At 35.6% G+C, this 18841-nt stretch overlaps 1 protein-coding gene across 1 annotated transcript in view; it reads right to left on the bottom strand.

The window, feature by feature from the left end:
• LOC110377893 (lethal(2) giant larvae protein) overlaps positions 1 to 16607 on the bottom strand; it is a 40938-nt gene extending 24331 nt beyond the window's left edge. The window contains exons 1-2 of the mRNA XM_064040274.1: positions 16455 to 16607; positions 16290 to 16382 (exon numbers count right to left, since the gene is read on the bottom strand). Coding sequence (XP_063896344.1) covers positions 16290 to 16382; positions 16455 to 16457 — 96 coding nt within the window. The 5' untranslated portion in view covers positions 16458 to 16607. The remainder of the gene's footprint in view (positions 1 to 16289; positions 16383 to 16454) is intronic.
• Positions 16608 to 18841: the final 2234 nt, after the last annotated feature.

The raw sequence follows: 18841 nt of genomic DNA, 5'->3' as shown, positions 1-18841 counted from the left end.
GGTTAAATACAAATATATCCTTAACCTTCTCTGTTGACAGGCAAAAGGTAGCTTTAAATGCTTTTGCAATGAAGTCTGTTAATGAATAAGTTGCATAGGTTATTTGCATTTTAACTGAAACCACAAAATAAGTGAGGCGGTTGTCATAGAGTATGTTACGCTCATCAACACCACACATCAACCATAACCTCCTAATGCTTTTATACGTGTCCCAGAAAAAAGCCCAACATTCCTTCAACGTTTTTTATTCAACTTTTTATTTTACTATTTTTAGCATGCAACTTCTCAGTGAAAGTATTATGATTTGCTCTTTCGAAATGAACAAGCTTTTTGCCTTCTGTAAGTGTAAATACAAGTTTATGACCTCAAATAAATCCCATCGTGATATGAAACCTATTAATTTGCAATTTGGATCGTGCGGGTCTGATGCGCTCGTTATCCAAGGGCGTATTACGTCAGCAGTTATTACCATGGAGACAACTTCGATTATATGTACCTGGTGGATCTATTAGATGAAGAATTTATAACATTTAAACCAGCAATAAATAACTTAAAGCTCCTATATACAAATGTATAACACTTAAACATCAAAGGTGACACCAGCCATATAAGGCTGGCAACAATGCAACGATCTCAATACGGTGAAACTTCGTGAGTTCGTGCAGCAAGGAGGCGGAGTACCGTTGCTTTTAACATTTGAACCTACATCCGATCACAACCTCTTTACAACGTGCACCATTAATACATGCAATCACTGAACACCGTGTTGCTATCACAATAAGGCCTCAATTTGAACGACCGAACTGTGAGACAGCAGTAAATAAGTTTGCGTACGTATCTCTAAATAAAGACTTGACGGTTTAATAAGTTAATGAACAGTTAACGGTACAGTATTGTATGTTTAATTAATTCTTGAGATGACAGCTGTTCATTCTCGTCCTACTCAAAGGGTCAACGAATTAGAAACGTAATCGATATACCGCGAATAACCCCATCACGACAGGCAACTTGGTGGTCTTCCTGAATGGTTTTATGTGGCTATGTGCCTGTGCCAATATTTACCACGGATGTACCTGACGTAATATTTACAATAGAATGGTCTGTTTAGCAAAACAACGCATTTTCACAGAAATAATTCAATACATTGTAATAAACTTACCGATACAAAGTATAAACAATTACCTGCTGTCAGTTTCGTTTCGATTTTGGGTAAGCATTAAAATAAACATTCCTATAGAATCGAATGCACGCGAAAGTGAAAATCGATTCTCGTATGCAATGCGATTGAATTATGCAATGAATAGGAAATGGAGCACGCCGCGTGATCTCGATACCGCCTAGCGGAACGATAGGCGCGGTTGTCATTGAGAATACTGCATACATTGTCAACTAGAATCATATATTATGAGACTAAATTATGAAACCTCTGTGTTGTATAATCCTAATATAGAACGGGACTACTTACAAGAAGCTCAAGCATAGAACGAAAATTGAAGCTCCCGTGTAGCTGCTGACAAGCCCCTTCTACCATCAAGAAAATCATCATATTCATCATTCAGCAAGACTATTTCCAAACTTGCAAATCGGGCTCCCATAACATCAGGCCACGAGCACCCACGTACTACAAACAAAACACGGTGCATGGCAACGATCATAAATATTCATGCAGATTCAGGCACGGGTCGTTGTCAGCTATGAGTTACGATAACATACCTGGGCCCGACCTTCGGAGGGGGCAGACGGGTAACGTATATACCGACAGGCACTTGAAAACGAATGGAGATTCTATGAATCGAGTTAATGTTCTTCGTCTGGTTACGATTTTGAATGATATAAAATCACATGGTAAGCTTTTAGTTTCTATGTGAGAGATTTGCCGAATGTCGCATGATGGCCTATATTAATCAGAGATAGTGCCAATTTTTGGATTGCGTTATGCTCCAGATCCCTTCAGCAACGTCATTATAAGTTCTATTGCATCTTCATAACTTCTTAAAGATTATTTCATGGAACTTAATAAAAACTCAATAAAGCGAGTCCCTTAGTCAATAAATGAACGAAAAAGTTTTCAAGTAATAGAACTTACGAGCCTATTCAGCTTCATTTTAGATAGCATTCTTATTTAAGAAGCTTAACTTTGCAAAGTTTCATTCCAGGCTCAGCTAGCTCCGAAGTACTGAGCCATCTAAGGAGACATGTAGACAGAAATAAAGTTCAACGATCCAACTCAGGCTGGTAAAAGGGAACTTATGTGATAGCTCTTTTTCATTTTGTAAAGCACTGTAGTCCTGGCTAAGTGTACTTGAACAAGAGTTAGATGCTCGGTTGTAAAAGTCTTAGTGGCAGTTTAATGAACGTACTTGGACTCGTACAAGGAATGCTATTCAATTAGAACACAATTATTGGAGCTAAAACTTTCAAACAGAGGAGCTTCTTTTGTTATTCAATAACTGCGTTGAATGAAGAATGAAAGTTTGATAGCTACTCACTCAAATAGTGCGTGATTTACCACAAGTTACTAGACATAAAATCTTGCACAAACATATCTTTATTTGCAGTCCAAATATTGATATTGAGTAATATTTTCCTATTTGCCCAGACTAACGTGCTGTCAAATCTAGTTCTACGATATACTGCGTAAAAGATTGGAATAGACGTAAAGCAAACCAGTTTGCACGTGCACATTTACGCTGGACAAGCTTAGATTTATTAGAAGGCGTTCTCGAGGGTGCAATGTCTGTTAAACTGGGGTTAAGAATCACGTGCTTACATATTCCATGTTCAAAAATTCTTATAGCTGGTCTTTCCCCCCGGTTCTTATTTTCAGAGCGAAAACGTGGAATATTTTAATGCGGATTTCAGTGTCGCTAGAGGGTTATTTTACACAACCGAGAGCTGGTTATCTCTCCAATCCTTTAAATAAAATATCGTTTAAGGTTGATTATGGAATTGTTAATGTTTTTATGAATTTCAATGTTCATAGCAATGGCTGTGCCGCCATTTCCTCGCAATCATATTTAAATAAAATTGTTTGCAGTAGATGTCCTTATAGCTTGATAACAATTAGCATATTAAAGGGGGCCAGAGTGACCGTGATTAGCCTTTAGTAAGCACCAGTTTATAGTAACTTCAGTGTGATAAAATATAAGAAAAAATATCTAAGGAAAGGAGTACTTTGTCATCGTTTATGGACCCTAAAATGACCTCTTTACGGTCTCTTTACCTTCACGGATTAGAGAGATAAACGGCTAATATTGTTCTCAAGTTATTAATTTACCTTTGCCCTTACCATACCATGTCTTTATATTTGTCTAATAGAGCTAGAGGTGGTATTCCAAGGTCCAGAATTAAAAACACAAACACATTTATATCCAAAGGTACCCTTTATCCAGACAACCTCGGTCTCCTTCAAGAAGGGCGAGTAATCGGCGATACTATACCCCGATAGCGTTATCTCCGGCCGATAACGATGCAATCAATAATTTTAGAAGTAGGTACATATGTACTGTTCGCCGTATCACTTGTTCTAGTCAAATGACTCACGGATGTTGTAAACGATAATGTTCCGTCAAGGATTCCATAGTTACAACTACAACTTTACGTAATATTAATTGAATATAAAGTACATTAGGTTTATCGCAGAATGAGACGTTGAATTTACTCCCAAGTGGTGATAGAAATGCTGAGAAAAAATATGTAGTTCGTAAAGCTCACGGAATTACAAAATGGAAGAAACCCCAAAAACGATAATCGTTTGGCAGTTCCGGATTGTTTACTCTGGGAAGAATAAATGGAGCAAACCTTCACAGATACAACAAATTAACCACCCCTAAATATTAAGTAAACAAACAATACTATAGTAAGGGTATCACGCAAACAACCAATAAGGAATCGATGTTACGTCCCCTATACCATAAGGCCCGTAGTAAAATACGCACGAAACATCATTCATTACGCTTTCCTACGTCAATAATAAAACTTTTATGGTGGTCGAGGTGTATTCTCGTATTAGCTAATGGCGGACAGTAAAACAATCGCAAATGAAAGGAATTCGATCTAACTGTGAGAAGGGAACGCAAAGGTCTTGGGTATCGCAGTCTTCCAAATGTTTTACTACATTGATTTGTTTTGTGAAGGCAAATATACGTTAGAAGTTGGGGTTTGTTTGAAGCAATGAAATCAAAGAAAGTGTTAAAGCTATCGACAAAGTTATCAAAGTCTAGACCATGTTTAGCTTTTATTTTAGCACTCGTATAATAGAAGTTTAGATTGTAGTCGATAGTCAGCACCTTTCCTCCTTTAACACTTTCCCCATTCATGACATCATGCAAGAGCACTATAAATCTGCACACACACAAACAAACGCACGCCAACTTTATGTGATCGTTAAAGCAGAAATCTAAACTATAATTTGTTTTGTCTCTTCATAACCACTCTTGTTATTCCAAGATGACCTTAAACCATAATCAAAAAGTTACGTATGAATATTTTTTTTCAATTTTATGTTAAGCTCCCCTGGTAAACAAAACAAAACCTCCAATCCCAGATTATTCAAATGAAGAGAGCAAATAAAATGCTCGTCCATAGTCCACGTAGTCTGAACCTTACCAAGGTACAGTCTTACTTATGTAGATACATTGTCTAGCTTCCCAGACAATGCTATCTACGTGAGCTTTTACTGCTTGCAGTAATGGATTGTCTAGAAAAACTGGACTGCTAGCCGACTGCAAGCAAATTGCTGTAGGACACACCATTTCCTGAATTCTATTTACGACTTGTACGAGTTGTACGTGAACTTGTTAGAGAGATTCTACAGATTCAATTCTCTGTAAAGAGTTCAACATTGCAATGGGAGAATTGTATTTTTTTTTCTCCGAAGCACAGTTGCCTAGTCATCACAATTCAGTTCAATAGGCAAGCCTCTACAAAATCAACAGCTCGAGCAATGTTTAGATAGTTCAATCTATATTTTAAGTGGTTCAATTAAAAGAAGTTTACAGCTCAAACAAAGTCTAATGGCGCCAACACAATTTTCTTTATAATGTGTGTGCTTACAAGGGTTACGTAGTGTAATTAGCAGAAGAATCGATAGAGTGCATCGAACCTGGTGTAGGGCTTCTAAAGCCTGTGGGCCTGATATCCCGGCAACTGTTAGGCTTCCTTGCAGATTGTGCAACTGTACAACAGGTGCAATTTTGTCTGTTCTAGTACGTGATTCAATTTGTTGAGACAGTGTTTTATTATTGGTTTTTGATGGGCTTTGCTTTTAATTGTGATCGTTCCGCTCTCAGATTTACGCTCAAATTATGTTCTCCTTCGGTCCTTTGCTACGCATAATGACAAAAAAAGTCCCAAGTCTCATTAAGGTTATGATCAGGGTTCAAATTATATGAATAACAAAGGTCTTAGAAAGAACGTATGTCAAACTATTCCTAGTTATACGAAATCGAAGTAAATTAGTGCGTCCAGACATACAGGTTTAAGGATGAGCATGTCATTGTTAGGCTATAAATAAAGGCTCGACCTTCGCAGAGGTGATCGTCCGCCCACAAAGGCCTAGCTAGTACAATCTAACTTCTTTTTTAATCATCATGCATAGAGGTACAAAAAGGTAAAAATCCTATGAACCTTTTTGTTCAATAAAGTGGTAAAAAATGTATTGTAACGGATGATTTTTTGTACGAAGTGATGACTATGTACACTTCAAATATTGAAGTTAATATAGCATATTTTTTTGTGAAAGGTATGGTATGTAAGGTACTCGTTTTATTTTGAACATTGTATTAAAGGTTATTCAATGCTTTTGAGCTGAATTTAAATGAGTCGGTAAATGTGCGTGTTCAACAAAACTGTGTATTTTAACATTGTAACAGCGCACTTAAATTCTTCTTTAATTATGTTAATTTTTAATTTGATTAACTATAACCAGGACTAGTTATTTTTGCTTTCATTCTAGGGAAAATGCTTCCATAAAGACTTTAAAAAGTATTTTTGATGCGGGAAAAAACTGAAAACGCTTAGCCCCGTGTCAAAGTTCTATAATTCGATTTAACGTTTCATCCGTTAGCCAGACAGACAAGCTTACAGTGTTTGAATATAGAAAGGAAACAATATTTTTATTAAAAAAAGCAACTCATTCAGAGTGCTTTCATTTTTTTTATACATTTTGTATCAAACAGCCACACGTCTGGTACGTGACGTTGCATTGATCAATCGTATTATAGTACAATGAACGTATGTACGTGTAATCCTATGTAGGTACTTGATGAGTAGAGCTATAGGCTGTGTTAAAAACGAATAATAATAATGAAAAGTTTTGAGAACCTTACACGTCTTCAGCTTGGGAAAATATAAATAAGAACCACTTCCCTAATTGACATATATTGTGACTGCAATAGTAGTAAGGCAAAAAATTATAATTTAACAAGTCCCAAACTAAAGAAGATATATTTTCGATACTCAACATTCCAAACGTATAATGTTATTCATTGACAAAAAGCAAGAGAAAATGGAGAGAGGCAATACGAGAAACGCTCGTACCATTAATACACGAACACAATGCGAAAACCACGGCATTGTGGGATCATCCCACAGTAATTGTCATTGCTTACTTAATGCGCCGTACCAACTTGAATAAGCCTTTTACTGCGATCAAATAAGCATAATAGCTATCTTTACGATCATTTCGGTATTAAAAGGAAGATTTTACAACTTTATACATTAAAAGCCAATGTTGTATTTTATTTCTGCATGGATGTTACTATCTCTCCTATTCTTAAGTACCCCATTCAAAAAAACAGCATAACTTTCGACCACTTTAAAAGGTATGACTTCATGCATTGCATTCCGTATCTAAAAGCCCCGACCACACAATTGAAACAAAAATGTGAGGAATTTGAACATTGCAAATAATTCTACTGAACACAAGGTTAAACAATGTGCCATTAGCTTTATGTCAAATGTCATATTTGACAGATGCCGCACGCTGGTCCATTCATAGATTTTAAGTTATTTTTTGTTGCAGTATGCAAACTGGTTTCTACTGAATTTATGAATAAATCATAGTTGATAATTATTTAGATTGGTTCAGAAAAGGATTTTTGTGGGATGAAATTGTCTGTTAGCTTTTTTACATTGTTTATTTTATGCAAAACATATTGATAGAAAAAGTTTTTGAATTGAAACCACGTAAACTGATTTGAATTCTATATTTGCATATGTATGAAAAGGTAAATTTGCTTTTTAGAATTTGTTTTATTACGATAAGATATTGCGATTATAATGTGATGATTTCGATGGCGGTTGGTCGGTTAGGGACGGTGAATGAACCCGAAATCTCAAGCTTATCGTGCAAAGACTTGGCGCGGAAATGTTCCTCAATGCAAATATGAGGAACGTGTAATCTGTTAGAGTAAACACATATACTTACAAGCTTGTTAAGTGTTAGTTAAGTGAGTTATGTATGTTTCAATAATATATCTGTAGTAAGTAGAAATGAATACGATTTTTTTTTAAATCGAGTTGATCCTCCAGGCGGATATTAAAAGTTTTTATCCATTTGTTACACCAATATCTAGACGTCAATCCATTGTAAGAAAAATATCCACCAGATGAACTGTGCAAACTGAAGTCATTCAAATGACTTGCGGTTACTAGACTAAATTGGCGAAATATCTTGCGAGCTCGCCCAATCAAGAAACAGGACGGGAAGACCAAAATAGGAAATGCCACCCTCGGGAATTGGACGGGTCGTAAGAACATATCTCCAAATGTGTGTTATAATAGTTAGCCTGAATTGGTGATGTCTGTAGCAAGTAGGAAACCGTGGGAGGCGCGCACTTCAGGCAATGACGCGGCTTAATGGAGGTTAAGATGTGTGCCCCCATGTAACGAGCATCGCGCCTTGTTGGACCAACTATGTACAGGCAAATTGGATGAGTTGCTATCACGTGAACACTCAGTGGAATGCTGGGGAGAAATTTGATTGAGAGTTCCATCACGATACGTTCATAAAAAGTTTGCCGCTAGTTCAAAAGGTGCTATTACAAATGAAATGGAAAACAGTTCGATACTACATTCACAACGTAGTAATACTATGCATGAGAAAGCATTTGAACATAAAAACATTGAATAGAGATATTAAACGATGGATGTCCGAGATGGTTTACAAAATAATGCATGTAGTAATGACGTCGGCCTGTTACTCAATCCTGCGCGAGCGTGTGGCTGCTCCGGAGTTTTTATATCATCAAATTAAAATACCAAAAGCTATATAATGAAATGGTCGGCGTCTGGACAGCATCACAAGTCTATAGTTAGCTATAAAATGTTACTAAAGTACACAATAGCTTACGTGGCATTATTTTTAAATATTTATTTGTGGCTTTCGGAAAGGTGAACAGATCATCGGCCGAAGCCAGCTTGGCAGCCGGTTGGTGGATGGATATTTTCATCGGATACTTTGTTGAATGCTGTATGACTACCCCGGTATTTAATTGTGAACACAACACCTCTGTTTTACTTTAATTTATTTAGGGTGATTCATAAATCTTTACAATTGTTTGAAAAGTTAAATCGTACATAAACGAGCATTAAAAATCAAACAATTGGTTCCTCATTAATATTGATCCACGAACCTATAAATAGGATAAAGCATTTGTTCGAACAGTTGTTTTTTATGAAAGCATGTTGCTGGTCGACTCCGGCGCATGTATTTAGTGAGTAGTAAGTAGAGTACATACGGACAGTACAAAAGAAGCAAGTCGTGGCCCATCGGACTAACAACTGTGCTGGCACGCGGAATGTGGTTTCGTCAGTTCTACATAATTGAACATATTAGAATAGTATTTCTGAGTCTGATGCACGAGGTGTAGGGATTTAAAAATGTAATAGTTCCAATTGATTTAAGGATTAGAAAAATTGAAGAATTAGCTGACTTGGTTATTTTATATGAGTAATAATTACAATGGTGGTTCCTGGGCTATCAGCGGCCAGGCACGAAATTGGTATCAAACGATAGCTCTAGTAATAAGGAATAACTTTTACTATGGGCGCTATCCCGGGGGACGTTTAGGAAACATGGGGAACTTTGAAATTTTATTTGTTATTATATTTTAAACGATCTCGTTGTTGTGAACTTCAAATGTCAAAATTAACTGGACTATAATGTAACGCATAAGTGTTCTGTGGTTAACTCAGAACCAAACGAATCGCCTGACCATTGAAAGGTTATATAAGTAATCTGTACACGCTGCAAATGTATGACTTTCCTTTTATCGAAGATACATTCATGAAATGTTGAAAGTGTCAACAAAAACGAAAGACGAGGATAAGTCAGCGATTTTTTTTTCAACAGCATATTTTTTGGAACTAAATGAAGTACTAAAATTAGCAAGCCCAGGAGAAGACATTAGCCTTCAAACAAAAGGAATAGCGATATTGATCGCAGAATTTGCGAAACGGGTCTACCTGTTATTTGGGATTCGCCTAAGGCTACCACAAGGTTTCCAAGAAAGGGGCGTGGGTACAGCCTGACCTGAATATAGCGGCCTGTTTAAGTCAAAAGCTTTTTGTCTTAGGTCGAAACTTTGTAGAAATATTGTTTGGTGAAGAATAGCAAAAGATTATCCTTAAGACATAGGTAAGTCTTTTCAAACTATGAATACTCTAAAAATATTAAAATCTCGGAAATATGAAATTTGGAAATGATGCAATGATTTCGTGGAATGAGCGATAAAGATTCCGTGAGATATGATCGCCAGCGGTTGGTGTGACAGATTAAACTTTGCGTGTCTTCAATGAAGTGCAATAGCAAATTATGCATGCAAGTATGTCTATGCAATGAAAATTTCACGGCAAAAACCCGGTCATTTGAGTAAGTAGGTTCATACAACTGCACAATACCTATTATGATGTAAGTTTAACTCAGTAGATGACTGCCTAAGGTAAACCATAAAATTAAAATACATAGATTAAACTTTGTGGTAAATGAATAACTTTATAGAAATGTCATGCATGAGACAGGCAGGTATTGTATTGACAAATTAACCGTAGAGCACACAGTTTTCGCTTTGACACTAAATTCATAGTTGCACGTAGTTCACAATGTTTTAATCAGAGCATTTGTAATGGCGTGTATGCACTGGTTTGCTGAGCTGCACAGTGCACAATGCAAATTAGATGCTTTTCCTCTATAGTATTGATAGGTACCTAGATATAAGGTACAAGCTCAGCTCTAGTTATAAAATTAACATAATACACCGCCTTTGTTCCCAGCTTGAGGGCGCGGCACCTAGGACGAGTTTGTTGCTAACCGTCTACCGTAGTCTGACCTCGCCTTTATGCGAATATTCTTACATGCAAAGCGATGATTAGGTAGGTACATCGGCAAGACTTGAAAGTTAGAATGTAACCTGTTGTAAATCTAATGTTGGCTCAAATTGCCATTAACTTGATGTTTCATATAAGGTACTTACCTACTTTGCAAGCAAAATTATGAAAATTACAGCTCGCATCCAAGAGTAAATAGCACGTCATGTCCCAGTGTACTAATACATTTTCATCGACATTACGCTTATTAGACAAGAAAATAAATCCAAATTTAAAATAACATGTAAATTACGTTAAATACAAGGAAAATTAAACGACCAAAACCGAGGGGAAGTCCTATGACCAATGACATTTGCATAAATCCTTTTTCGATGACGTTATAGATCGGCATTCAGTTACATCATACGTAATGGTTTATTCGTAACGATGCCTACAATAACTTGCTCTAATTACGAGCTAACAAAAGAGAGCATTTCTGAACATCGAAATAGCACAATTACGAAATTATTACTACGTCAAATACGAGTACTCTTCCAAGAAACGTCGGTTGTATGGAAGCGATAGAAAAACTAAAGTACTCATGTACCTGATTGTCGATTATATAATCCTTTATTAAACCTGTGACAGGTACAGAGCATGTCAAACCAGTTCTCACGGTGAGTCAATATCAGCAGTAAGAATCTACGCTTTCAATCTATAGGTAACACTTGAAGAAAAAATCTAAATTGTTACCACTAAAGAAACATACATTTAAAACGCAAAAAAAATGTTGCTAACCTGAGCAAGTGTTTTAGTACTGTTTATTGTGATACGTGTCGAATGATCTTTATAGTTTATAAACTAAACAAGCATTAGCGGCATAATAACACTAAATTGCATTTTAATATCTCGTGAAAGCTGTAATTTGGCTATCACATTTACGTCACAACATCTATTTGCGGAAAAGCCTCGTCAAATTCCACTTTTAATGTTCCAAACATTTGTCTAACCATAGTTACATTATACTTACAACGAATCGACCGTGTTTAGTAGTATTTTCTGCAAGAGTAAACCGTTCGTTATCTTCATATCAGTAATGTCTATTGGTGTCGACGATGTCATGTCAACAATTGGATTACGGAGGTAATCTCTGTAGCTACAAGAGTATTGCCCTGATTATACTCAACACAACACTCGAGATCCAGTAAGAACAACACGATTTAATTCCCCATGAATAAATGGTGAACAATCAAATTTAAATGACAGCCACAGAATTGAGAGAAGTACTGTCAATAATTTCGTCTGGCCGCAAATCGTTTGCGGTTGCTCAGCTAGCTTTTGGCAGCTGCACTTTATTAATACCCGTGACCGGAATTTCAGCAATTAATTAAAACCACAATTTGCACTCCATTTGTTCAGTATCATCGAAATTGAGAGCTATTCACTTTAATAGAATATACGATTGTATTATAAATGATCATTTGGAAGCCAATTGAATGAACGCCGGCGCAAATGTTTTTGAATTCGCATAGAGACCCTGCAATGAGGTGATGCAAAAATAAATGCGAATCGAATACAATACATTTAGAGACTGGCTAAAGGAGCAGACTGCCGTGTAAAAGTAGATCGAACACACAAAATAAGCGATAAATTAACCAACAGCACTGTATTCCAGTAACTTCCAAACTGCATAACAAGTAGCAACCCTTATCGTAAAGTTCTCAGCATTATATTTAGTGAATGCAAGTCTACAACAGTTAGCATTCAAGTTTAAGTAAACTGGCTCGGGCACTGATAACAAAGTTGGACACGATGGTGCGCAGAACTTGGGCTACGACGAAGAAATTCACTTAAAATTTCCGTCTTCCGAGATCCCGACGAAGTTCTAGTGCCTTGTTACTTCGCCGATAAGCGCGAATGTTTTCCTATGAATGGGATTTTATGTGACTTTATTTGGCGTTGCATGTTCGTAAATTGGATGCATTATGAAAAGATTTTGCGGTTCCTTATTTTCTGATATTTGTATGTCATTCGTCTCTTAAGATTAATATTGCATGCAACGCATGAGTGTACACAACTCTTCAAAGTTTCTGCAGATTGTAAAGGTAAGTATTTTTTTCAACATTTACCTACAATGTTTACAAAATGCAGTCGAAACAAAACAAGCTTGCAACAAACAAGAATAGGTATGCACACGACATATCGATACACATACATATCGAGTATTATTCATACCATAAATAACGCAGCCCATTTACCGAACATTCATTTCTTAGAAAGGTGATAAATACTTATTATCAGTTATCGATAAAAATTAACGGCCAGTCGAAGGGTGCGGCGTTTATTGCACCTCGATCCAGATAGTGACTAAACACTGCAAAGCCAGGACAAATAATGGAGATATTAAACGATTGAGTGCTCCTAAACGATTATTATAGTTCTTATCGAGCTGTGTTGTTGTGGTAAAATTTTAATCAATTCAAATGTCTTTATTCTTCAGAGATTCTATCGGGAATTCAGTCTTATTAAGCCTGGCATTTCACTTAGGAGAAAATTGAAAAACACAAGGCCTTTAGATTAATTAAATAAGGCTTAGAACTTTGAAAGTAATTTAGATATAGGCTTCACGACTCCGAGAACAAACTTATCAAAATTCAGCGAACCAAACAATGAAAATAGATTACATTTTAGAAACAAACTGAAGTGGACAACATTACTCGTTTTGAACACCCATTAATCAATAGTCGTCGAAATTGACCAGGTGTTCAACTTATCAAAAGCTTGGTTCATGAGGCAATTAATTTTTTACACCATTTGGCGAAGGAGATCAGTACAGAGTACCCGGGAGGCCTCTATATGGAAAACACGTATGATTGTTGGCAAAGAAACCAACCTACATAGTACATTATGTACACAGCATGTTGAGACAGTGACAGATTTTGTTCCTTTGTTGACAAACATTGTCGTGTAGTAGTAAATTTTCCGTTCAGGCGTTTTTATTGCTTCTGCTGAATGGTCGAAGGTAACGTTTGAGGAGATAATAGAGCTGAGAGAGGATGTAGATCAGGGTCATTGGATGGCAATTTTGGACTAAAAACTATAAGCAGCTATATCTTTGCCCCTAACGAAAACAACAAATATTCCTTCTAAAGACAATACATAGGTAATAAGTACTAAGTCTACTGCATTGGTGACAAATGGCACAATATCGATTGTACCACATTATCTGCTGCTATCGGATAAAGTACGATAACGCTCCTACTATATTGTTTAGTTATGTATTTATTAGTAACAAGCTCTAGAACATAAGAGTTTATATCAAGGATCATTTTTAGTCCCGAAAAATCTTTCATTATAGGTTTGCTGTAATTGACAGTCTTCGTAGCCTCGTATTAAACGAGGTTGCTATGTGACCCTAACACACTCATTGAATGGGTTGTTGACATCGCTTAACAAACGATTAGGATTTAGCGTGAACTCTAAATGGGACAGCTACTTAAGGACAACTGTATAATCACTTAAAGAATAACCACATAAATGGAACATCTTTCACACATCAACTTGTGTATATGCCTTTTATTAACACATATAATAAAAAACAATTATCTAAACATCTGTTTTAGTCTAGACACTCAAAACAAACCAGCACTTTAGCATAACATCAAAATTTTCAAACTAAAACAGAACAGCAAACAATTCAAGAGTTCATTAACTCATGAAACCCGTTTAGCTACCTATAAGCTATAGATTGTCTATCGTCATAACACTTGAATGTTAATTCGAAACAATATGTCGACCTTGATTCCAATATTCATGGTGTCATCGCACAATTAGGACCGTCATCATCAATAGATTCCAATAAGAAAGAGGTTTGCTTCGAAGAACGTCCAATAGACAATATTATTAATGCTGATGGCTTTTATGAATTGCTCGTCATTGTAGTAAACAATATGAACGGGACTGTGATTGGTTTTGTAATCATTTTAAATTAAGAATGTTGGATTTGACCTTCTATGTGATGGTGAATCTGCAACGTTATGGTGCATTTTAGAACGGTCTTTGGAAGATCGCGGTCGTGCTACGTACGTGAGTTTGCGGTTAAAATAATGGCGCGGATGTCCTTACCGGAGTTTTACTTAGTAGGTACAAAAGCTACTCCTCGAGACCGCTCGTATTTTTTTGAAATATTATAGAACTGGCCTAAACAATTCTTTTATACCAAGCTAAGCAACTACAAATATTACTGAAATGAATTATTTGCTGAACCTTATCACTTATCTTTACTGGTCTATAATCTACTACATAGGAACCTAAGCCAACATGTTTCTGCAAACCTAATGAATCATGATAACTGAGTGTCGTAACATCGACCATGGCCCATTTTGGACGAAAATTCAGGTACTTTAACTGTAAAAATTATGTGCTACATCTAATCAGAAAACAAATAATAAAGGGCGATAACAAGAACAAACAATTTTGTAATCTAACATACCTGTTATCTCTAGTATTCGGGGCCTTGTATTTTTACAAAGTACCTATTAAATTTTAAATGGGTAACTGTGGCTTGTGACTCATTTCTTTAAGTTATAATTATTGTGTGTTACAAAGTTACAAATAGACAATTATTTGAAAAAAAAAAATGCTAGAAATAGGTTGTATAAGTTGTCCTTAAGCACAAAGTAAATTTTTTTTTTACTGTATTTTATGTACAAAAATGATTTCAAAAAACTGAAGTCAACATCACAACTCGTCTCTTCAAAGTAAGTATCATTTAATTTACATCACTAAAATGTATAACAATTACCTTGATTACTGAAAGGAACTTTACAAAATACCATATAATAATATAATAAAAATACTAGTCAGGGTGTGTACCACCCTGACTAGGTATTTTGTAAAGTTCCTTAGAAGGTCATAAGCCATAATAATTTGCTAAAACAGCTACATACCCAAACTTATCAGACATGCTTACACTAGATTAGCTACAACAATTAGTTACACATAAAACATTAATCATTTCTTAACGTAAAAAAGTTTGATATTCAAAGGAGTATTATTTATTGAATATGAAATGCGTCATAATAAGTCATTGTAGTGAATTCTCACAGTGCAATCATTATGTCATAGAGTAAATAGGAGTTTTTGTTTTATGCGCTGCAACTCAGGCCAATAAAATGCACTATAGACTCGATATGATTGTTAGGTATGCACTTTCTGAATTTTTGAAGTTTATTAAGTTTTTCTATCTATTTTAAAGTTAGCTAAAATAATTGTAATTGTGTTTAAACAAGTTGCTCTTTTAAAAAATTTGCAATTTTCAAAAGTTGAGCTAATATCAGTTTTTGTTTTTATATAATAAAGAAGTTATTTATTCTTAAAAACAGAAGTTAGTTGAGCATAAAGTATCACCTACATGAGTGCAACAGGTGAATACACTTTTATGTCTTTAAGAACCATTGTTGTTATTGTGTACTTTTAAACAAAGTACTAGAATAACTACTAGATGGACAGATATTGCTGTGTTTAGTACAAATTGAAGTGTTTTATCACTTCGAGTTCTACACTCATCCTTGTTTTACAATGGTTGGATTATTTAGGCTATCAATTAATTTTATCAATAGTAGAATTCTATAAATGACACTTGAACAGCCATGTCTTGTCTTCAATAGTAAAATAGTTTTTGTTTTTATGTTTGTCAATGATAAATAACAAACGTGACAATTTTAATACCAAAAGATTTGAAGTAAGTACATTCTTGTATGCGTTGATAAGCTAAAAAATGCACCGCTATCAGAATGACATAATGCATCACTGTTTGAGAACTGATAAATATAGAAACTTGTGTTGCTAATTTTCAAAACAATAACCTGTTGTCAGCTTCAGATAGAAAGTTTGTCAGAGTTGAATCAACTTTTGAATTGGACTTTCTAAAGTGCAGCATTATCTGTGCACAAACAAATGAATGCATGCTAGGTACATACCTTGCGGAAGGCAAACAGTTCATTCTGAAGTTTCTGCCTCTCAGCAGAGGGCTGCTGGCCCTTGCCGCGTATGAACTTTAGCATCCTGCCGGCCTGCAACAGAACAACCACTTAGCTCACTTCACACACCACACAAAACAAACAGACAGACAACACTACCCCCACCATTATAATTTCATGCTTAGACGCGCGAACACTAGTACACCGACCGGCATCAAAAAGCCGACTGAGTTTTATAGGCTGTTAGCTCATACCCGCCGATACGATCGCCTAGCCCCCGCACCGAGATAATAACACGAGCTACACTTAGAATCGCAAGATAACCGGCTCGCAGATAACACGATCGATAGCCTAATATACCGAAAAACACCCAATTTAAAGTGACTCTATCACTATTTGGAATTATGGCCACTGACCGCAGACAACGCCTGCTCGACAGGTTACACGTTTAACAATACAATAATACAATGTTTTGGGTAACCTATGAATGAATGTCTGTAGATAAGTAAAGTTTACATACCCAAAGACGACAGTTTGAAGGGTTTTAGTGATAAAATCCAAAATTAGAGGGATGACAGACAAGTCACAAACGGCGTCAGAAAAACACACAAACATGAAAAAGCACTCACAAATTCATGAACGCACGCACGCACAACGCACCCACACTAACGTCGAGAAGTGACGTGACTGGTTTTATGTGTTGCCACATATTGAATGCACTTTTCCCAGATTCTAATTAAATTAAGAACCGTCTACAGAAGTTGAAATAAGTACTTTAATTCAATTATCTTGTGATTGCAATAGTAACTGTAAACTTCATTACATTTTAAGTTTGTTTGATGAATAGCTTTTTATAGCTGAGTTTTAAAGAATGCATTCAAGCTTATGGAAGTAAAATGGGAAATTCGAATAAAAAATAGCTATATGTTTTTGTACATAAAAACCTATTCAACATTTTAACATTTGTTTATTTTAAATATAACATCAGAAGAATGTGTATAAAATATATTTAGGTTATATAAATATGATTGATTCTACCGTATTTTTATTTATATTTTTACCCATGCAACATTCAACTGTAGTGCGTTCAAAAACTAATGTAGAATTTTTAAAGTCAAGTGAATGCCAGAGTTAATAAATCGATTACATAATTTACATTTTTAATAAGCTTTAAATGAAACTTATTACCTATTATTTGTGGGATTACGTATATTATTTGATTTTTCTAGTGAGTTCCTTTTCTAGTATCCTACTTTTATAAAAGTATTTGAACGGTTCTTCCACAGCTTATACAATATTCAGAATTGCCAATCATTAAAAACTATTTTTTATTTACCTCAAATTAGGTTACTGATAAAAAGCCAAAAGTTTGTAAATAATGTCAATAATTTAGCGAAATTATTTACTTGTAATGGTATGCGACAAATAAAACAAAGCGTTCAAGCGGTGTGATGAAAAATTTAATGAAACGTGACATGTTGCTTTTATTTTTTACCAGGCGCTTTTGCAAACAACACAACACACTGTTAATAATATACTTCAATCTATTAATTGCAGGCACTGATGTGTAGAACTAATTTGCATTTCTATTTCACTCACACTTGCACAAATTGCAATTCTCACGGTGTGTGGTAATCACCGAATTTTATAACCAAATATATTCGTGAAAAGCATGAAAATAGCACTTTTTTAATTAAACGCACCGAAGGCTGTTCTTCGAGAGATGTTACACTCATTTTAAACTTGTAATAAGAGAGAAATAAGAGAGGTGTTTCTTGTCACATGTACACGACAGGCACTAGCAATCGATGGCAGCCGGCGTAATCCTCCCTATTTAGTTAGTCTGTGGTTGCCACCCTCTGCAAATATCGAGGGGTGGGTCTTTTATTTTTTTTTCTTAATATCCGTAGCGTATTGTTGCCTTTTGAGGGCTTCTGTATTTATCTATAAGTAAGTTAAAAAAATATATTTAACGACGCCGGGTATTGAATTAAATGGTCCATTTATGTCTTCAAAATAGGTACCTATAGATTATACAAGACTTAGATTTGTTTTTAGTTCTTTGACATACTCGCGTTTAAAGATCCAAGTTTTCGCGGGAAAAATTAAATCGTCATTTTCTTGTAATGGATGCTGTTAAATAAGTAATCCGTTTTTATTCGAATGTTTCCGATGATAGTAAATCGACGGCAACGGTAAAGAAAGACGACAGGTATTGTGAACACTTAATTTATTATTATTCATTAGGTACCTATCTATGTTTGCAGCTTCCTTTTTTCAAGCAAAATTTTTTTTCTGGGGAGTGCTAAATAATACTATGGTCTAAAATCAGTAGATAGATAATAAGAGTAGATACCAAATGTTTTTTAAGTACAGACCGTAAGTCTATAACTGGGACCTGGGTTGAGGAGGTCAGATAGGGCAGTCGCTCTTTGTAAAACACTGGTACTCAGCTACATCCGGTTAGACAGGAAGCCGACCCCAACATAGTTGGGAAAAGATGATGAAGATGATCACCGTAAGCTCATAACATCTCCCGAATGATTCGACAT

The sequence above is a fragment of the Helicoverpa armigera genome, chromosome 2, assembly GCF_030705265.1.
Source record: "Helicoverpa armigera isolate CAAS_96S chromosome 2, ASM3070526v1, whole genome shotgun sequence".
NCBI lineage: Eukaryota > Metazoa > Arthropoda > Insecta > Lepidoptera > Noctuidae > Helicoverpa > Helicoverpa armigera.
Note: the sequence above shows the minus strand (reverse complement) of the source record. Positions and strands in the feature narration are given on the sequence as shown.